Raw genomic sequence first — 22,038 nt, forward strand, 5'->3', positions numbered from 1 at the left:
AAATAAAGTCGTAAAAATAAACTTTTATAGATGAAGGGATACCTTGTACAGATCATTCATACAATCATACCTTTCTACACATTCAAGCTAAAGATTTCGGAGCATGTGATATCACGTAATTATATTAGTGCTATACAATTGTTGGACCTTAAAACACAACAACACACTCAATTTAATGCTAATTTGCTTTGACCCATCTAAGCATATGGATTGAAAGACCATAGCACTAGTCAACTTAGGTCAACTTTTGTAATATTTTGTTTAAGCATATAAGGCAATATTGATTTGAGTGTAATTCTATTCAATTATTATTATTATTATTATTATTATTATTATTATTATTATTAAAAAAATCAATCACGAGGAATTACAGTAATCAACATGAAATTGATAAATGAGGGTGCCAACTTAATAAGTTGGTTATACTTTTAAGGAATAACAGTAGTTAAGACACAAAATTAAACCATATTTACGCAAGTTTTCTTTATAACTCTAGCTTTACACCAAAATTTTCGAAAAAAGAATTCATAATAAATAAGTTGATTCATAACTTTGATCAAACGTAATTTACACGTGTCCATACAAATTGAATTTCTAAAACTTATAAAAGCAAAAAAGCAACATTAATTTATGAATCAAGTATTGAGAACTCAATGGTAGAGAAGGAAGATTTAATTTTCATTTCCTCCTATCCTAGTTAGGTCATATACTTATATTAAATATTGTTTCTTCCATGTATTGAGATCTCATCCTTAAACATTCTAGTGTTCTACCAACCTCATGAAATTGGGCCTGTTTTTTTTCTTTTTTTTTTCTTTTTTTTGAAATTGGGCCTTTGTTCACCAAAATCATCCCCAATAAAAATTAAAAAAAAATAAAAAATAAAAAATAAAAAAAAATATATATTTTAAACGGACAAAGATGAACTCATCAATAACAAAGTAGGGCCAAATGCTGAGGTGTACGGCAGAGATGCAACCCAATAGTCAAGTGGACTATATTGCATTTCATCAACGCATAGAAAGAAAAACATTGGATATTTACAACAAAGAAGTTGCAATTATAATCACACAATAGGGTAAAACCGTAATTACAATCACACCCTTAAAAAAAAAAAAACAACACCCGTATAAAAGAAAGAATTGCGAGCACATACTTGGTTGTTTTCTCACACAATCAAAAAGTCTCCCCCAACATAACACCCCCGCCTCCTAACCCGAAAATACTAGCCGCGAAGGCGTTACCTAAACAAACACTCGTATTTTCATCATATCACCAAATTTAAATTTGATAAATAATTCAATCTAAAATTTATTATTTAAACCCGTTATTTTATTTTAGTTTATCCGCGTTAAAACCCTAATTAAATGAAATTAGAAATGAAAACAAACAATTAGATAAGATTATTATTAATATATTGTATAAGAGGAAGAGAGAGATTTAAGATTTAGTAATAATATTATGGAGGAGAAGGAAGAAGAAACGACGTCGTCGAATAATGGAGAGATGGAGAGAAGAGAAAAAGAGGAAGAAGAAGAACAAGCATGGGGAACATTGGAAGAGCTTTTGTTAGTGTGTGCCGTCAACCGCCATGGATTCAATAGCTGGGACTCCATTTCTACAGAACTCCAGAAACGTATCAAACACTCTTCTCTCAACAACAACGATAAAAACGACGTCGTTAACGACGCCGATAACAACGCCGTCGAAGGAGGCGGAGGAGGTGGCGGTGAAGGTACAGTTGATTGTTCGTTTTCGTCGGGAAACTGCCGGAAAAAGTACGTTCACTTGAAGCGGCGGTTTGAGGAGGCGGCGGAGACGGCGGAGACGGCGGTGGAGGTGGAGGAAGGCGGCGAGGAACACCTTGTGCGTATGGTGGATGAGTTACGGAAGCTTCGAGTCGAGGAGTTGAAGCGCGAGGTTCATCGGCACGACGTTTCGATCGTGTAATTAGATTTATTAATTTTAATTTATTTTATTATTATTCCGATCTATGATTTTTTTAAAAAATTTTAATTTTAATTTTTTGGATTGAGATCTGATTAGTTAATATTAATGGTGAGAACAGGTCGTTGCAATTGAAGGTGAAGAGATTAGAGGAGGAGAGAGAAAGCAGTAAAGTAAAGGCAGAAGATGTGGATGAACAACAACAAGATGATGATGAAGAAGAAGAAAAAACAATATTATTATCAGATCTGAGGATTAAACCGGAAGAAAATGCGGCCGAAACCGGAGAAAAAGGTGATGAACCGGAAAAATCTTCGGTCGAGAAGGTTATAACCGCTGACTCGGCGGAGAATCGTTCATCAAACTCGACGAACCACCCAAAAACCGACAATATAAAACCTGTGAGTGATTCGGCACGAGGTGAACCGGGGGCGGTTCGGGTGGAGAGGAAGAGGAGTGAACCGGTTGTTGGCGATAATAATAGGAAAGTGAACCGGCTTAGTGAATCGTTGTCGGAGTCGAGGAGGGAAAGCACAAGGCAGCAAAGCAGTGATGTTCAGAGTTCCGCTAGCTTGTCGAAGAAGAAACGACGTCGTTTTAGGGGGGATAACGGTGACGAATTGGAGGCTGAGGAGCTTTCGCCCGCTAATAAGCGGATCAATGCGAAATCTCAACCGTTGATTCGGTTCTTGGAGAGCCTCCGGTCTCATAAACATGGCTCTGTTTTCCAACGTCGGCTTCCTAGTCAGGTAAATTTTATTACTCCATATTTTACTTTACTGCGGTAATTTTTTTAAATAGTATGGAGTACTATAAATAACCATTACGACAACAAATTTTGAATTATATGGCAATAATCATTACATGTAGTAATTTTATTTAATTGTTTTTGGATCAATGAGATTAATACGAGTTGTAGGTTTTAGTTTAACTAATATCGTGACTAATGTTACAAACTCCGGTTACACTTCACACCGAGGTCTTTTCAATAAAATTTGAGGGCAATTGTGTCAAATTAGAAGTAGGTGTTATAATAACAAGATACTCTGTATAAAATAAAAATTTGCAAAATGATTATGATTTGCATGGATGATACGAGTTTTAAATTAATCTATATATTAATTTTATCTTATGCTAGTATAAATTTTGAGTGTATAAATATAAGTGTATAATTTTATCCTATCCGTTGATAGTAATTATTACATGTATTGTGTCGGGAGTATTTTGGGCGTCCTAAATTATTACGTGGTAGAAGATTGTTTTTTAAAAATATTAAATGACATTTGTTTTGATTTTGAGCAACTATTATTAGTATTATTTGATTAATTTCCGACCTTTAGACCCAAGTAGTGGGGTATGAGTCTCTCACTCTAAGCCTCTAAGGTAAATTATTATTCTTCCATCATTCTTTCTCGATTTAACTTCTTTGTTATATTCCTCTTTCTTCTACGGAATGTTTGCTTGTGTCACATATGAAGTGTTTTTTTAGAGTGTTTAATTACAATTATATTCAAGGATAAACTAAAATAAAAGAGAAATAAGAGATAAATTTTTTAAAGTTTTTAATTTTTTTTAATTCCCGACCTAATAAGTCAAAGAATAAAAGAGAATAGACAACAAGTGAGAGTATGCTTGTAATTTAAACCATGAAATTTTATTAATTAGGAAAATAGAAGTATATACAATTATTTTAAATCAACCGAAAAAATAATCGAAATATCCTCCAAGAAATAGAGAAATAACTAAAATTAAATAGGAGGAAGTAACATAATAATATTGCTCCGTACATGTCTTGCACTGTGTCCTTCGTAATGATCCCTCGATTGAAGGCTTGTACAAGTGAGCCGAGTTCTAGTGGCTATAGATTCTCCTCTCGAGTTCGAGGTCTTGGGTTCGAAGTCTAGTAAAGGCAAAATGGTGGGGTAGGTTGTATTTAGGAGGTCTTATGAGATAGCCTTATACAGTTTAACCCTCCATTATTTAGTTTTTTAAAGGATATTTTGGATTTTAACACCTGACAAAAGGCTGAAAATGGTTTTTAACACCCCCCAAAAAAAAACTTTTATTTTAACACCTCCCAAAAATATAAAAGTTGGAAGTTAACACCAGTTAACGATTTCCGTCACGGAAATTTAACGTGGGTCCCACAAATTGGCTTCAACTTCAATTTTCACCCAGCAAAACACGAAACTTCCTCTCTGAACCTTCATTTCATTGATTTTATCCATTACAGATTTTTGGTGCTCATAATTTACAGATTTACAGATTTTTGGTGCTCATAAATCAAACCATACAAAAAATAAATAAAAATTCAACACCGGTTCATCTTCTCCTTCGTTGGAGAACAAAGCGACTGAGAACTTCCATTTTTTTTACCACCAATTCCGCCGCCCATAAAGGGCCCTGTACGGCTACTGACCAAGCCTTCGCAGCCAGCAAACATGTTAACTGGGGACCGGCCACCAAAATTAAATCAACCACCCAAGAAACCAACCTTGCCCCATCCCGTTAGCCACCCAGCTCCCTCCCCCGACCGACGACCGGCGAACCCATCCCACCCCTTTTCCCCACAAACGCAACCCAACCCTCTCCCTTTTCCCCTGCTGCCCCGACCCAAGCCACCACACCGAAACCACAATCAAAGATCTGAATCGCCGCAACCACCACCACTCTTCTGCAACACTTTGCTCCAAACCCTAACGAATCGACCCGCCTTAACCTTTTCGGCCACCCTAACCCCTAAACCACCACACCGTAACTTTTTTCGGCAAACTTAAATTGATTTCTAGACGAGGTTCGATGGATCTGCGATTTGCTCTGATTTCGGGAATTGATGTTGGGAATTGATTTTTTGCGGTTTGAGTGAGGAGGTGGCTGCAGGGGTTGCGATTGTGGGCTGGTATTTGGAGAGGAGCTGATTTGGTTGCGAGAACGGGGAAAGGGAAGGGGGGTGGGTTCGGTTGGCAGCGTAGGGGTGGGGGAAAGGGAGGGGGGAGGGAAGGGGTGGCAGTTGAGGGGAGGGTGGGCAAGAACGAAGGAAAGAGTTTGGGATGGCAGCCATGAAGATGAAGGGAGGAAGAAGACGAAGAAAAGATGAAGGGAGGAATAAGAAGAAAAAATGGGATGGCAGCCACGAAGGTGGGTTTCGTAAAAAATTGAAAACGAAGGAGAGTTGAAGCCAATTTATGGGACCCACGTTAAATTTCCGTGACGGAAATCGTTAACTGGTGTTAACTTCCAACTTTTATATTTTTGGGAGGTGTTAAAATAAAAGTTTTTTTTTGGGGGGTGTTAAAAACCATTTTCAGCCTTTTGTCAGGTGTTAAAATCCAAAATATCCTTTTTTAAATAAAAAATTTGTTTGTTGTTTGATAAATCTCTTTCTATTTAAATAATTTCACAATTTATAGTCATATTTTTACATAGACAATGTAGTTTTTATTATTTCTTGTATTTCTCTCTATTCCCACACATTCTCTGCCTCCCTTAACTCTCAATCTACCTTTTTTATATTATTATTTTGTAAAAAATCAAGACATTATACGAACATGATTTTTTTTAAATGATGAGTATTTATTAATAGGGTCACGTTATATGCAACCCTTATATATCTTTTTCCTTATTAATATAATAAAAAAATATTCACGTAAAATCTTATCTTATTAGATCTATTTTAATGTGTTGATATCAACTTTTATTGTACTCCGTATTTTGTATTACTCCTAATAATTATGCATCCGGTTGCACCTCATATCGCGCAGAAAACACCATGTTGGTACCCATTAAATTAAAATACGTAGTATCAAAAAGCGAGTGAGATTTGATGAAGTTGGGGACAATTGAATTTTTGGCCTTGGGGATGTTTGTGAAAAGAGTGTGAGAAAAGAAAATTAATTCGTGCCAGGTCAGCATCAAGGTAGTGGACATGCAAAAGAGCAGTATGGGGACATAGGTGTTATTTCCTGAATTTGCATGGGTATTTTTGTCAATAAGTTTTTGATTGGGCTTTCTGCCCTTTTTAACATGAAACGATAGTAGAGGTGATCAAAGTTAGCTCGGTCCGATTTTGCGCAAAATTTTTTGGCGGGTTTGGGAATGCGTTTTTATGCATATTAAGTTGATTTTTTAGGACCGGCCCGAAAAGCCCGCACATCCCGACTATTTTGGACGGGTTTGGGCACAAAAATGTTTGCCCAAAGCTTGACCCAACCTGGTCCGAAAAGTGGGCATAATTTTTTAGCTTTGGTCCGGTCCGGCCCGCCTAATGATCACCTCTAAACGATAGTGTTAGAAGCCTAGAAGAATTGATTCATGGTCCCCTTCCTTTTTATCTTTTTATTTTTTATATTTTTTTTTTTATTTTTATTTTTTACTCTTGATTAAAATTTGTACGTAATATTTAAAAATATCTCCGTACTAGAGTACACCTTTCGTTCGCTTTTGTTAGTTAATCTTTGCCTATTTTTCTCTCATCAAAAAATTATAAAAGTAATTAACAAAATAGAATGAGGGTGTTTTATTCATGAACTTATTTTAGTTGCAATTTGTACTTGAGTAACCTTTATTAGAACTTATTTTTTTTGAACTAAATTTATCTGAATTAATTATACCTAAAATAAGTGAAAATAAGGTGAACAAAACGTATATTAATCTCATTTAAAAAGAAATGATATAAACAAGAATCATTCGTATTTGTTAAAGAGAAATTACTCCGTATGAGACAAGACACTCTCTTCAACTTTAGGTTGAAATTTTAAATGTTATGCTTATAAATCATCATATTTGGTACTCAATTTGATACTCAATTTGATTTGTTTTTATAATTCTTTTTAAATTTTATAAAAATCGGGCAGATGAAAATAACACTATTTCTTTTCATCCTAGAAAACAAATGTGCCCCATATAAAAAAATGGTGGTTGTACTAAATAAAAAAACATATTTATGTAAGATTATATTTGATTTGTATAGGTGTATAATTTTATTGTATAAACTTTTTATATTTTCGTATAATAAGTATTAAAAACGGATTTTTCTAGTATATGCCTATATAAGTTTTCACCAAGACTCCTAGAGAGTAGAGACCAAGAGTATAATTGTTCCAAACTAAAAAATTATTATTATTATTTTTTTTTTACTGAAAAGTAGTGAAAATAATCTTGGCAAACGGCAAGATGAACGGAAAGCCGTTAGGTGTAAGTGGGGCCTTTCAAAACTTTGACCTTTTCCTTAATTATATTTTGTGCTTCTCTTTGAAAAGCTGGGACGACGTACTATTATGATTATCATTGATATTGTGGAGCCGATATAGTACGTGCGTGTTTCGGTCTATTTTACGTCCCAAACTTTACGTAAATACTTACCTTTGGGTGAAGTCCTCAATTCCTCATATCTAGGGACTAGATTGCCCGTATCTTGTTTAAGCTTGGTCCATATTATGGAATAACATAACTTTAATTATAAATATCTTAATTTATACATTAATTTTTTTAACAAATTAGGAGTTTTTCTCGTTTAGTGTTTTTTTTATTTTTTATTTTTATTATTTTATCCCTTACCTTCATGTTTCGTACGAGTTCATTGCCAAATTTTATTTTATTTTTATTATTATTATAACAATTGTTATTAATATATGCTTTTATGTGTAGAGAAACTAGAGATTTGGGAATAAAGGGGCCAATATAACTTTTTTTTTTTTTTTCCATTTCTAACTAATTTAAACGTGATTAGAGAAGGAATGTATGTTGCTTGTCATGCTCTTTTTACGGTTTTTAATTAGTTTAAAGTTTAAACGTGCCTAGATTAAGCATGTATGTACTCGGCATGGTCATTTTCCCGTTCCCAACTAATTTAAATGTGACTAGAAAAAGTATGTATGATACTCGGCTTGTCTTTATTGAAATTATTGAAGTTGCATGTCCCACGATTATCAAAATTTAACTTTTTATGTATTAAATACTATGGAGTAATCATCTTTCGTAGTACTTCGTAATAATTAGAAATTACCCAATTCAAGTGTTTTAATATTCCATAGTTTATACTCCATAATTTTGGATGGAGAGGAGAGGTAACAAATTTATCTATTTTGGGATGATGTAAGATTTTAAACCAGAAAAAGAAGGTGAAGAATTTCTTTTACGGGTGTTGGACACAATTAGCACGCTATTCATGTTGTAAATGGAAACCATAAATTGGAAAATGTTTATCTCTGACGAGAAGTATCATTCCATAAATATGCTATTTCTTTCAGATGATCCACGTGAAACCAGTTTCACCAATATGAGTTGTTAGCCCTTTGTCCCTCCATATTATATTGGTATACCCCGCATAAAGAGTGAGTGGACTCGTTGTTCGTGGTGGAGTTTCCATTACATGGGTTGAGTGAGTTTGAATGAAGTAGAATAGATAAACAATTTTTATAATGAACTTTTGGCAAAGATACACCCTTTGTATATTTTTTCTTTCAAGTTTATATTTAGCTCTAATTTGACCAACTATAAACTTAGTGATATTTTTAGATTAGTTTATTAAATATTATTAAATCCTTAAATTTTGACTAATAGGAATAGGCTAGTAGACTACATAATATATACTTATATGCCTTTGGTGGTGTTTTTTTAAAGGGTTAAACGTAAAAGCAAGGGTGTTGATTTGTCTTCTGATTATATACGCGTGGCGGCGTAGGTATCGTGTTGTGACACGCACGTTTAGTTAGAGTATTTACATTAGTTACATGAACATTAACATATCATCTTCATGCACCTTTCTTTTACACGTACGTATAATAAAATGCCTCTATGTCGTTAAACTATGCATGCATACCAAATATGGAGTACATTACTCTTAGTTGTCTAATGCTTAGGACTTAATCCTCATGTTCTCAAGAGTCGGTATTCTTCGAAAATGAAAAATCCTAGCTTTATCCTTCTATCATTCTTTTGTTAGCTACCTTAAAGATGTTGAAGATTTTGACCCGTGTATCATTATTCATTAAAATACTGTTTAGAGTTCATTATAAATGTTTTTTCTATTTTGAAATGACTCCTTTTTTTCGGAGTAGTTGTATATAATTGAACCTATCTAAACTATAATTATCTTTAATGGCAGAAATAAAAAATGTTGTTAGTTACGTATACTTCATATTTATTTGTTCTAAGGGATCTTTCACATAGAAGATTTTATTTAATTTGGCCATTTTAATCTTAAACAAAGTCCTAAGATTACATTTGAACGGTGTTTAGATAAAATTAAAGGAAGGATTCATAGCCTTAATGATGATCAATATTATGATTTGAACTACTTAATATTAATAAAATGTTTTATTTTGGAATTTTAGGAGCATCTGATTTCAGGCTGTCCTTGATTTATGCTGTCATTGTTTATTATTACTCCGTACTAATGAATAAATTGCTAAAGGAGCAAAATGAGGATGTTATGCTGTATTGTCAACCAGTTACATTTGAGCTGCTCCTTTGTCCGTACACTAGAATAATTTAGCCACTTGCTGATTCTACTATCCCATCTCACTGAATTGACGTCAAAGACCCCGTGCCCTTAATTTATACGTCATCTGTTTATTTGTAGAGGTAACATTTTGCATTTTACACAATTCATAATTTCACACATCCTTTTTTTGACTATTTGGTGATTTGTAATTAAGAGAAATAGTTATTTGAGATTTTGTTAGATTCGTACTAATTATTGTTTCAAATATCGACTTTTGTGATGGTGTATGCTCGTATAGTCGTATCATAGAGTGTAATGCTTTAGCTGACAATTTTATCTTCAGTAAAATTTTCTTACACTATTTGGGTGTTGCAGGAAACTGAAAAATACAGGAATGTGATCCGCCAACACATGGATCTAGATACAGTTCAATCCAGACTTGATAAGGGTATATACTGCGATTGTCATCCCAAATTTTACCGTGACCTCATCCTTACATTCACCAATGCGGTACTCTTTTACCGTAAGAGCACCGCAGAGCATATAGCAGCCAAGGAACTTCGGAAGTTGGTAATGGACGAAGTTGCCCAAAAAACCCGAAAGCCCAAGGTCCAACCAAGGAAACCGGACCTGGAACCTCAAAACCTCGAACCTGTGGTGAAGAAACCTAGATCCTCTACGACCATGGTTGTGTGCAGGAGACGAATCTCCAACTCAATGCAAGCATTGTCAGATGGCATGAAGAAGGCGGATACTAATCAAACTACGAGTACTACTAATAGTAAGAATAATATTAGTAGTAATGTGGTGAATGGACGAGAGGAGAAAGTAAAGCCCGATCACAATCAGAAGAGAGTTAATGGTAGTAATAATATCAGCAGCGGTTCTCTTTCGAATAAGAAAGAAAAGGAGAAAGATGGCGACAAGGGTGGAGGTGGTGGTGGTGACGAAAACTTGAAGAAGTTGCTTACGAGAGAGAGATCGAATTTGGGGAATGGAGGCTTGCGGTTGAGTAATAGCAATGGGAAGAAGATCATTAGTAAAGAAGGTAATAAAAGGGAGAAAATGGGGAATGTTGGTAAAGATAATAAACAGGAGAGCTCCGAGGGTGAGAGGGCCGAAGTAATGGAAAGGAGGAAGATAAACAACGCCGATCAAAAGCAAGAGAAAGGAACACCAACCCCTGTTTTGAAGAAACAAGGTGTGGCGAAGTTTTTGAAGAGGATGAAGCAAAATTCGCCGTCTAGTCAAGAGAAGGTGAAAAATAATGATTCGGAGGAGGACGAGGAGGAAGGAGGGATAAGAGAAAAAACCCAAAGTACTAACACTAGTAATGCTAGAAAGGCAGGTGGGAATTTGAAGAAGAATATTAGTAAAGAGGTAGAGGTGGTGAATACAACAAGGAGGAGTTCAGGAAGGAGGGGCGAGAAGGAGGCAGCAGCGTCAAGGAAATGGATTGGTAGGCCACCAAAACGGAAGGCAGCGATGATGAGTGGTAGTACACCAGATTCAGCGAAAGGTGGAAGATCTGGTGGTAGAGATGGTGGTGAAAAATTTAAGAAAAAACCTAGGAGATAAAATGGTTGAGTTTGTATTTGTAGTTTGTAGTCCTTTGTTGTACATTTTAAGATGTGATGTTCATTTTGGGTTCCCTTTAATTCTAGCTTTGTTTTATACATGGAGGGCTAGTTTAAGGCCTTCATTAGACTTTAGTTGTTAGAATAGAGGAAGATAACAAAGAAATGCTTGCATTTGTAGAGTAGTTTCGTATAAGCAAGTTTCAATATTTATGGTATCTTCACTTTAATGGTTTTTGTTTTGTTTTTTTTTTTTTTTTTTTTTTTTTATTATTATTATATGGTCATGGAATTTTGGCCCAAATGAGTTTATGAGTATTGGAAAATTGGCCCGTATTTACTTTTTGCATCAATTGAAGAGTTTATGCTCTGCATATTAATTTTGTTAATCATAGCTAACTACATAACTTTTCATTTATTATACTACCTTCGTTTCTTATTATTTGAAACAAAGGATTATTTTTTATCTCACAAATAATACCTCTTTATTGCAAATAATAAGAAACAAATGTAGTACAAAAAATTGCAATATTGTGGTATGATTATTAATAATGTATGTGTGTAGAAATTATCATGTACTTGTGATATTTTAGACTATTGGTGTGCATAAGTTCTTACTCTCTTATATAGACTTGTTTTCAAGTCCAGCTATTGAATCAAAGTTTGGGTCGCTTAGATCATCAAGTTGGACCTATTTGGTTAATGCCTAAATAAAAATATTTTATAAATGTCAAGAATAGAATTGTTTATTGTTTAAGATAGACTAACCCATCTACTACCTCTAATTTGAAGTGATGGATGGCTAATAACAATTGGAGTTCTTCTCAAGATCTTTATTTATTTGTGTACAAACCATTACGCTTGGTCTACTTTGTATCTTATACTCTATAAAGAAATCCAAAAGAATTCAGTTGCAAACCTCAATTTAAATCTGAAGTTATTAGTCAATTGCCTTTAATCCAATGAGCATATGTAATCTTAAATCGTGACTTGAAGGAAACATGTGGAAACTTAATACCCCTATTTATCGACAAATTTGTTCATACAAACTTGGATGTACTTTAATTTGTTCAATTATAAAAGAAATCTAAATAAAGAATCAATGATTATGGTTCCATCATGCATATGACACTTATGTGTACAAAAATATAATGCACACCTCTAATTAGTTGTCATTTACGTATTAATATAACTCTCTATCAGATCGTCTAACCAGACATACTACTCATATATATTTTAGAGAACAGATAGAGAAACTTGATAACTAAGGAAAAATCTAAAGGGGACATACTATAAGAGTAAGAGGTTAGGAAAAAGAAAAATAATGGAAAGGACATATCTAACCAATTATTTTACCCTTTGAGAGACAAACTCCTCAACCCCCTATGAAAGATAATCAAGATTGCCTTCACTCTTCTTCCTTTTAGGCTTCCCCATCACCAAAATCTGTCCAACCATATTCTATACATTTATTTATTTCATTATTTATGACCCAATTTAAAGTTTTAGAATTAAATATTTTTTGAAGAAAAAGTTTTAGAATTAAATTGAATCACCTTGATAATATTCTTCCACTCAAACAAAACAAAGAAAAGTCCTAAATTTCTCAATCCCTTTTCTTTGAAAACTTTTCCTTTCCCAAAAACAAAAACAAAAAGGGATTTTTCTCTCTCCTAAAATGTCTAGTGAATCAGTTACTATTGAAGGAAGTGATGGAGTAAATCTAAAATCAAGAATATTTAATCCCATAAATAATAATAAAGATGAAAATTTGGGTATTATTTTGGTTCATCCATATTCAGTTTTGGGTGGTTGTCAAAGTTTATTAAGAGGAATGGCAACTGGGTTAGCAAATGCTGGTTATTTGGCTGTTACTTTTGATATGAGAGGTGTTGGTAGGTCAACTGGTAGTAAATCTGTTTCTGGGTTCGCTGAGGTTAAAGATGTAATATCTGTTTGCAAATGGGTTTGTGAAAATCTGTCTGTTAATAGGATTTTGCTGGTGGGTTCTTCTGCAGGTATAATTTCTATTAATCTTGTTCAATATTGTTATTATTATTATTATTATTATTATTATTATTATTATTATTATTATTATTATTATTATTATTATTATTATTATTATTATTATTATTATTATTATTATTATTATTATTATTATTATTATTATTATTATTATTATTATTATTATTATTATTATTATTATTATTATTATTATTATTATTATTATTATTATTATTATTATTATTATTATTATTATTATTATTATTATTATTATTATTATTATTATTATTATTATTATTATTATTATTATTATTATTATTATTATTATTATTATTATTATTATTATTATTATTATTATTATTATTATTATTATTATTATTATTATTATTATTATTATTATTATTATTATTATTATTATTATTATTATTATTATTATTATTATTATTATTATTATTATTATTATTATTATTATTATTATTATTATTATTATTATTATTATTATTATTATTATTATTATTATTATTATTATTATTATTATTATTATTATTATTATTATTATTATTATTATTGATTTTATTGTTGTAATTATATGGAAGATCAGTTTTTGAATTTGATGTTATATTATGCTTATTATATGGTACTCCGTATGTTTTGGTTATGAACTTGTGTAATGTTGGTGTGAAGAGTAATTTGATCATGAAAAGTTCATAAAAAAGTGTCTGAATTGTTTTGGTTTTGATAATTAAGTCAGATCTATTCATGGGAATTTGACCTTTAATGAAAAATTATGGGGAATTTGGATGACTTTTAGATTCATCATCATACTATTTGAAAGGAATTCTTGGTTGTCCTTTTCAGGAGAAAAAACAGAGGAATTGCTTACTTTGAGGTGTGGAAATTATTAGTGTTTCCTGCTTTCTACTTGTATTTAAGTTTGACCTGAATTGAAATCTGAAGTTTGTTGGTTTGATTCATTGATATGAAGCATTGTGGAAGCTGCTTGCTGCCCTGCCTAGATGGTTATCTGTTTCATGTCTATTATGAACTATGTTGAACTCGGAATTTTGATTCAATTGATCATTTCATGTCAATAAATAGTCTTATAGTAGCTGCAATATCACAGAATGGTTATCTCTGCTTAGGTCCATTTCTTGACAGGCTGTAGGATCCCAATCTTTTAATGTCGATGATCTCAACTAGAACAGCTTTATATGCTTTCCTATAGATTGGTTCTGATTTCATTGGTAATTTAGTACATTTTGATAATTTGATCTCATCTTTCCCTGTCTTGCATCTAATCTTCCTTTCAAACAACCCGATCACCTGAAATTGGGACGAGAGAGGAAATATATGAAGTTATAGAAGGTTGAAATGAAAGACAGAAAGCTGTATGTATAGCTGAGGGACTTTGTTCCTCCATGAAAAGGAACTTGACATTCATTCCTAGTTCTCTTTGCATATGCTTTCTTCTTGTTATTCAGCCGCCTCATTGGTTTTCTTTTTCTTATTTGTTCAATTGCTTTTGCATGCTCATCTGAATCATGACATACACCGATAGTTAGCTTCTTGAGCATGTTCCATCTTTTGGATTAGGTGCACCAATTGCAGGTTCAGCTGTTGATCAGGTTGAGCAAGTGGTAGGTTATGTGAGCATAGGATATCCATTTGGTCTGATGGCATCAATCCTCTTTGGAAGGCACCATAAGGCTATCTTGCAGTCTCCAAAACCAAAGCTTTTTGTTATGGGAACACGGGATGGCTTTACAAGTGTCAAGCAGTTGCAGAATAAGCTAAGCTCAGCTGCAGGGCGTGCTGAGACACATCTTATTGAAGGTGCTAGCCATTTTCAAATGGAAGGTCCTGATTTTGATTCTCAGATGGTTGATTTAATCGCAAAGTTTGCAGAATCTCTATAGGTGACGGGTGGGTAAAACTCCCTCTATGTGTGCTCATATCAACATGATAGATTTTCCAGTGCACTAATAGCAGCAAAATCATAAGAATCAGAAAATGGTGGTGGTAATATGTGCAGATAATGAGTATTGCATACTAACGTGGCAACATTGTTACATGTTACAACATATGGTCTATTTATTTCTGCAGTATTCTTTGTTATGATTGCAGTTACTGGAAGTTGGTTAAGGCAATAATGTGCATTACTAAAACAATTCTATATAAATTTACGAATCTGACAGATTTACACGAACCAACTTCTATTGTTTTTGGTTAAAAATACATAACTGGAGAGTACTAATACAAAAATCTACACCTCCCACTACCTACTGCCCCTAATGATCACCTATAATTCTAAATGGACAATGGTACAATCTGGCAAATGCCAATGATTCAGATACATAGACTAAGCTTCTTGCTTCTTTTCTGAGGGAACTCTGCCTTTATCACCATCTGGACCTTCCATTCCCCTACCTTCTCCCATTTCATCATATTGCCGTTTCCTCCATCCTTGCTCTCGATCCATTGACTGTCCTTGTGAGAAGGGATGCTCTCCCCCATCTGATTGAAATAAATTATAACAAACATTATGCTAACAATCCACTTCTCACTGAATAGACATACAACTTTACCAAAATAATGGAACAGGTAATACAATTGGCCAGCAGCATTAAGAATTTTAAGATACAAAAAAAGTGATCTCAAAAATAGGAACAGAAATGATGAAAGGTGGCCAATATGTAACATTTTCAGCCAGAGGCTTGATTAGAGAATTCTGTACAAGTAACTTACATCAGTTGATCTACCAAAACTAAATTATAGAGGGAAGATGGAAAGGAAAAAAAAAGGCACAGACGCTTTTTAATTTGTACAACAAACAGAAGGCAATTAAGCATTACCACTTTCACCATCAGATGCATCCTGAAGCCTAGCAATAGCTTCTACCAATGCTTGTTCATGCTCCTGCAACACAACGATTCATTCAAACTCCCATATCAAGACAAATGTACAGACAAAAACTAAAGGTAGCGTGGCATTACCTTTAACACTTTCTTGGCTTTCTCAACCTCCATTGGGTCTGGATGATTAGCACTAAAAACTTTCTCCACCTGCAAAGACATTATCATTCCATCAAACACACCATCAATCTGAAGACAAAATTAGAAACTTACAGACCCCCTCCCCCCTCTCTCAACAAGCTTACTTACCTCTTTAATTAGAGTATCAGTATGAAGTAATTCAATATCTCCCAATCCTTTTCTTCCAATACCATTCTGGGGCATAAGCAAATCCTTCTTGGTCTGGCCCTTTAAGGTCCCACGACCTCTCCCCACACCAGCAACTGCTCCACCACGGGCCGAAGACTTCTTAAAACCACGACCTTGACCAGTTCGACCTCCTCTATGGGATATTCCAGAACCCTCACCCTCCCACTTGATGTCTTCATCGGATATCTGATACATATTAAATCACATAAGTTCTGAAACAAAGTCACTATATTATTTTTCTACAACAGATGCCAAAGGAAATATGAATTGGTCACAAGAGATGCAATGAAGGCCTACAATAAATGTACAACTTCTCTTATCAAGGACTACAGATGGAAATATCAGAGCACAATATAAATCAAATGCTCAGGAGCCAACTCAACTGGTTACTAGAAAATACTTCGTATAAACCAAGCAGAGTACATATATGTTCTGCATTGCATGGAGATGGGGTATCTTTACCATCTTTTAAGATTTAGAAGCTGGACCTGTTTAGTTATTTTAGTAACTAAAAAAATTAACCACCATAAAAAAAATGCTAATCAAATCAATCAGATTATTTATCCATCTTAAACTGCATCGAACAATATTATGACCAAACTGCAACTCCAACGGGGAAAAAAAAAAAAAAAAAAAAAAAAGATCCATCTCTCCCAACCTTCAGCTCTAAATTATGTGATGGGGTGATGCTAATCCTGCTGTCCAAAAAAAACCCCAGTTAATGTCCAAGCACAGTTTTTCTCCTTTCCATATTAATTGAATCAATTTGGCTTATACTAATTCAAAAACCCATGCTACAAGAGACTGACAAGAAACAAATGATAGCAGCATTATTATAGAGACAATCAAACAGAATCACATCTATTTCTAAATAAGAATCCCTACAAAAGGAAAATCTTGTCACTCTCATAGAAGCATTATTTTTATTTTTGAAAATAAGAAAAAAATTAACGGGATAGATACTATATTTTGACTGCTATAAACACTACTGTTCAATGGATGTCTGTCACCAATATAGGCATCTAAAAAAGAAAGAAGTAAACACTCCCTCGTTCTTTAATCATTTATTATTTTAGTTCTACCCAATTCTATAGTTCTACTTTATTCTATTCTTGGCAAACACTATTTACCATCTTAACCCACTAAATTAAACCTTTCCACTCTCTCCCTTATTTTATCCACCTTATTTTTACACCACCCACCTCTTTACTCCTATCTCTCTTACTGTATCCTTCATTTTTTTTTTCTTATACCCCATACACTCACCTAAAAAGAAGTATCATATAGTGGGTACCAAAAAAAAAAAAAGGAAGGAAAACAGGGGGGGGGGGTATATGGATGAATAGCAAAAGATACAGTGATATAGTAGTAGCAACAAAAATGTAACTCTAAAGATTGATTCCAAGGAAAATAGACGTGTCCAACTCATCACAGCACGTCAGCACCACAAATGAACAAAGCCACTTGAAGATACAACAATAGCAACCATCAGCACATGTTTCTCTTTTTATTTATGACTAGCATAAACTACTAAACTCATAGACAGAAAGCATGATCCACCCATCAATTAAAAACCCTAGATTGATATTCTTCAGAAAGAGGAGTGTGTGATTACCTCCTTCAGATTGACCCATTCCCATGCTTCGTTTGGCGTATTCATATCATAAACTAAAGCATGCCGGCCCTAAAAAAATTTGGAAGGATGTCAGTCTTCAAGAATCATTATATGCAACATGCTTATCTTTTTCCTCCATACTTTTGTGTGTGTAGGGGAGAAGGGGGGGGGGGGGGGGGGGAGATTTTCATAATAAGAAAACTGTACCTCTTTAAAGTCTGTTATAATTGCCTCGTAGAAATTGTTATCTTCCGGCCATCTTGTCCATACTCTTTTCCCGATCTTTCCATAATTCTCAGTATCAGAAGGGTCATTAGCAGCAAAATTGCCTGATGTACTACGATTGGCTACCTGAGGCCTTCCTGGAGGAGCAGGAGAAGGGTATGGCAAAGTCTGCAGAACAGCAAGCTTCCATCAGTAATGGAAATTAACACCGTAAAACACAGAGTGATAAGTCAAACAAACAACTAATTGTAGTACACAAGGAAGTTTCTGAGTATTGCCGTGTAAATCTACTTGAAATTAAATATTAAAAAAAAAAATTAAAAAAAAAAAAAAAAAGGTGTTCATAAGTGCAAACACATTAAGTATGCCTAGTAACTAGTAAGAAATAACAAACCAATATAGTAACAATCAAATGATAAGTTATCCTGTTATAACTAACAAAATTTCCGCACTACAGCAAAGCCACCTCTACTTTTCAACCTGTCAGCATTTAGCAACTACAGAACACCACATTGCAGACCTAGCAGATACAGTAGCACGTGATAAATTGTCTATTCATCAAAATTTGTGATTCCAAAAACTTACTGGTTTTGTCTTTTTGGGTCGTGATCCTGGAGGTGGGCCTCGTTTCAAATTCGAAGAAGATGGTTGCATATTAGGATGCAAGGTCGGAGATGGTGCACCAACAGATAATCCCGACACTGACTGTCCTGTTTTCTGTTTCTTACGCGAGGCTGAAACAGTTGGACTAGGTACAGATTCGTGAACAGGTTGCGAAGAGCTAAGCATGCCTGGTTGCCCATTTGCCGTTCTCCACTCCCTGCGAAAGTTAATATAAATGGTTTTTGTCAATAGACAGCATCATCATCATCATCAATTATAACAACTATATTGAAAACACGTTTGACTATGATAATAAAAATAATCTCAAACCTTATTCTACGGATCATATCATCATTGTTCACCCTTGATAAAAGCTCCCTATGTTCCTCATCTGACACCCTCAGCTCCTTCCTTAATTCCGTTATCAAACTTTCCTTCTCCTAATAAATAGCACAATGTGTTTAGACAAATGAATATAATGATTCTGAACATAATTATAAATCAGCAACAGCAAAGTACCCAAGAAATGGCATCGGATTGAGCCTTGAAGGCCCGCAAAACTGAGCAATACGCATCTTGTTCAATAATATGGATTTGGGTTTCCATGTCATTATTTGGCATCCTTGGATATGAAGCAGGGGCAGCAACTGCAGACCTCCCATTCCCAGCTACACGTGCATTTCTTGCAAATCTATTTTGATGAGGTGGTGGAAGATCATCATCCGTCCCTACCAAATTTCCAAAAAGAAACAAGATTTAATTCAACATTAAAAACAAACCACAATGAACAAAAAAGATAACAAAACAGCAGAAAACATCCCTAAAATGGAAATCTGAATGAAGAGAAAGTTGAGATCAGTGGGTACGAAGATGCAAATCAATTTTATATAAAATAGATTTCAACAGCAAAGACATAAAAGAAGTTCAAATCTTGATGCAGCGCAGAACATATATCAAAATCTGTTTACAAAGGACCCCTCTCAGTGATTATGCCGAAATAAGAACCGTAACAATGAAGACAAATATAAAGCAGGAGATAATAAACTCAGTGTGACTAGGGCTGATAATCATGGCAGCTACGGAATCAAAAGGCAATAAAAAGTAACGAGGAAATCCAAAACATACATAGGTCGACTCCAAACATGAAGTAGAGTGACTCATACTACACCATTCCAAGACATAACTATTTTTGTTTCAAAACGTAAATCACTCTACAGTACAATGCAACATTAAATATTATCTAATTATGCCAATGTAAAGATATATAGGTTATTTTAAACCATCAATCCAGGCCGCTTTACTATATAAATCCCTTATAACTATACCAAACCAAATTCTTAATATGTGGAAATCAGGTTGTTATGACATGGAGAAAATAGTAATTATCAAAGTAAACATGAAAAGAGAGAAGCTATAGACATCGTCAGCATCCCACACAATTATCACCAACAGCCCATACAGTATATTTTAAAATTTTCACATTATATAAAGACTTTAACAAATGGTTGAATGAATTGACATTTCCATTTTGTTTCATTTAGCACCTAGAACAATTCCATATTAAGTTCTCTTATAAAGAGAATCTGATTCCCAACTAATAAACTAAGAATTATTCACGCAGAAACATTTCATTTAAGGCATCATTTCATCTTACCTTCCCCCATAAGTATATAATTAAATGTTTAGATGCTCTGCAACAAATTGAAACAACTACAATGAATATAAGAAATATCACAGGATTAAAAAATCAAGCATGAAGATTACAGATCCAAGTATAACAATGTAACAGACGTGACTCCAGCCTACATAATTAAGTATGGAAAGGTTTGACGCTCACTTTTGATTAATTGTTGAGAACTAACACCGAAAAAAAAAAAAAAAACCCTAAGTGAGTGGCCAAATGAGAAGATGATACATGCCAACTTCTAAATAGGCATTTCCCTTGTCATAAGCAATCCAATAACATGACTGGAAATCACCAGCAAATACACTGAGATGACCAATGCTAGCACCAGTAACGCTAACGTCCAGATAGAAAGGAAAAACAAAACTTAGTTACCCACCCCAAAATTCATAATAAACGTTACTCGGACAGTTCACTTTTTCATAGACTCTTGAAACTTTAATTTGGCCAACAAACTGCCAAACTTATTAATTGGACAAGTCAATTGGACATATGCGCATAACCCGTGCTGGACACTGTCACACTAGTAACCAAGGCAGAGTAACATAACCCTATCATAGAGAATCTACAAAAGAGATTAATGATGTGAAAAGGGTGAATTCCCCATTCCCCAATCCCAACATAGATAGCTCCTGGAGTCCTGGGAATAACAGGTATCATACAGTACAGGATTAAACATGTAATTAAATAAAGCACCCTAATGATAACTTTCACATAAAAAAATAATTCTTGATCAAACCAAATTCATTTGAATGTGATAACACCATTGATCCAGCTTTTTGACACTGCTTGAAATTACTGAAACTTACGATGTACCCAAAAAAAATACTACAATTCATCATAAAGCTACTGAACTTCGAAATAATCATAATTTTGCCATTTCTAAGCTCTCAAACAGTCTCCTAGTTCCCAGTAATCCAAAAAACTTGAAAATTCATTCACAGTAGCAAAATTATCATCAAGATTGGGAATTGCAAGTTAAACCCCAACCTATCCAATGATTTTAATAGTAATCTAATGGAATTAAAACCTAATTCGAATCACAAAACTACACCAAAATTCCCAGAAAATGTTGATGTAACAGTTCAATCAACCAGTCAATAGTTCAGGAACATTTCAAAGAAAACCCTAACACAATTCAACAAAAATCAAATCTTGAAAAAAAAAAGTCGCTAAAATTCACACAACAAAGAAAAGATCAAAATTTAAGTATCTCACCACTGCTGTCGGAAAGATCGTAATCCATAACCACTCCTTCAAATCAACCCGAATTTTTCAGTCGAACAGCAGAAACACCCCACAAAATGACAACCCCAGATCAAGTCAGAAAAAAGGGGGAAAAGATCGGAAATCGATCTAAAAGTGAAAAACATGAAAAGTTGGGATTTAGGGATGAAGATCAGGTGAAAAAAGAGGGGAAAATGGAATTGGAGAAAGAAATTGATGCGAATTAGGGTTGAATGAGGAGAGAGAAAGAGAGAGAATGCGGTGGTGTTGAAGGGTTGAGAAGAAACGCGGACTTGAAACATTTTTAGTTAACTCTTTTTTTTTCATTTTTTTTAGTTGATAAAAATTTTGAGTTCCGCTTTGATGTTTTTCTCTAGTTTGTTGGGTGTAGAGAACCAAAACCCAAAAACTACGAGTAATTTTAGATGTGTTAACGAAAACTTCCTTTGCCTAGGCTAATGGAAAGTTTTATGAGAGCAACACTTTTTTTT

At 33.9% G+C, this 22,038-nt stretch overlaps 3 protein-coding genes across 4 annotated transcripts; 2 read left to right on the plus strand and 1 right to left on the minus strand.

Moving 5' to 3' along the window:
- The first annotated feature begins 940 nt into the window (after window positions 1-940).
- LOC110736138 (claspin-like) lies at window positions 941-11,211 on the plus strand. The gene is made up of 3 exons (XM_021916290.1): window positions 941-1,946; window positions 2,069-2,696; window positions 9,767-11,211. Exons 1-3 carry the CDS (start codon window positions 1,462-1,464, stop codon window positions 10,967-10,969), a joined length of 2,316 nt encoding a protein of 771 aa, XP_021771982.1. The 5' UTR covers window positions 941-1,461; the 3' UTR covers window positions 10,970-11,211.
- Window positions 11,212-12,302: 1,091 nt separating this feature from the next.
- On the plus strand, window positions 12,303-15,077 carry LOC110736140. Its single transcript, XM_021916294.1, has 2 exons — window positions 12,303-12,986; window positions 14,566-15,077. Exons 1-2 carry the CDS (start codon window positions 12,647-12,649, stop codon window positions 14,886-14,888), a joined length of 663 nt encoding a protein of 220 aa, XP_021771986.1. The 5' UTR covers window positions 12,303-12,646; the 3' UTR covers window positions 14,889-15,077.
- Window positions 15,078-15,110: 33 nt separating this feature from the next.
- On the minus strand, window positions 15,111-21,942 carry LOC110736139 (protein EMSY-LIKE 3-like). Of its 2 annotated transcripts, XM_021916293.1 has the most exons (11): window positions 21,539-21,942; window positions 20,291-20,327; window positions 19,156-19,364; window positions 18,967-19,076; window positions 18,619-18,853; window positions 18,016-18,201; window positions 17,809-17,877; window positions 16,134-16,379; window positions 15,966-16,034; window positions 15,825-15,888; window positions 15,111-15,486 (listed from the first exon to the last, which is right to left on the minus strand). In XM_021916293.1, the coding sequence occupies exons 2-11, from the start codon at window positions 20,298-20,300 to the stop codon at window positions 15,332-15,334; spliced, it is 1,353 nt and encodes a 450-aa protein (XP_021771985.1). In that variant the 5' UTR covers window positions 20,301-20,327; window positions 21,539-21,942; the 3' UTR covers window positions 15,111-15,331. The 2 variants fall into 2 exon arrangements, with proteins under 2 accessions (XP_021771985.1, XP_021771983.1); XM_021916291.1 differs by lacking the exon at window positions 20,291-20,327.
- Window positions 21,943-22,038: the final 96 nt, after the last annotated feature.

This window comes from Chenopodium quinoa, unplaced genomic scaffold (assembly GCF_001683475.1).
Source record: "Chenopodium quinoa cultivar QQ74 unplaced genomic scaffold, ASM168347v1, whole genome shotgun sequence".
Lineage (NCBI taxonomy): Eukaryota > Viridiplantae > Streptophyta > Magnoliopsida > Caryophyllales > Amaranthaceae > Chenopodium > Chenopodium quinoa.

Bases quoted from the DNA above. Each gene is read 5' to 3' on its own strand.
- LOC110736138 (XM_021916290.1), top strand. From the start codon at position 1,462: ATGGAGGAGAAGGAAGAAGAAACGACGTCGTCGAATAATGGAGAGATG. The intron at 1,947-2,068 runs GTAATTAGATTT...TGGTGAGAACAG, and splicing joins CGGCACGACGTTTCGATCGT to GTCGTTGCAATTGAAGGTGA. The intron at 2,697-9,766 runs GTAAATTTTATT...TGGGTGTTGCAG, and splicing joins AACGTCGGCTTCCTAGTCAG to GAAACTGAAAAATACAGGAA.
- LOC110736139 (XM_021916291.1), bottom strand. From the start codon at position 21,566: ATGGATTACGATCTTTCCGACAGCAGTG. The intron at 18,854-18,966 runs GTTTGAGATTAT...TAACTTTCGCAG, and splicing joins GATATGATCCGTAGAATAAG to GGAGTGGAGAACGGCAAATG. The intron at 18,202-18,618 runs GTAAGTTTTTGG...GCTGTTCTGCAG, and splicing joins GACCCAAAAAGACAAAACCA to ACTTTGCCATACCCTTCTCC.
- LOC110736140 (XM_021916294.1), top strand. From the start codon at position 12,647: ATGTCTAGTGAATCAGTTACTATTGAAGGAAGTGATGGAGTAAATCTA. The intron at 12,987-14,565 runs GTATAATTTCTA...CTTTTGGATTAG, and splicing joins GCTGGTGGGTTCTTCTGCAG to GTGCACCAATTGCAGGTTCA.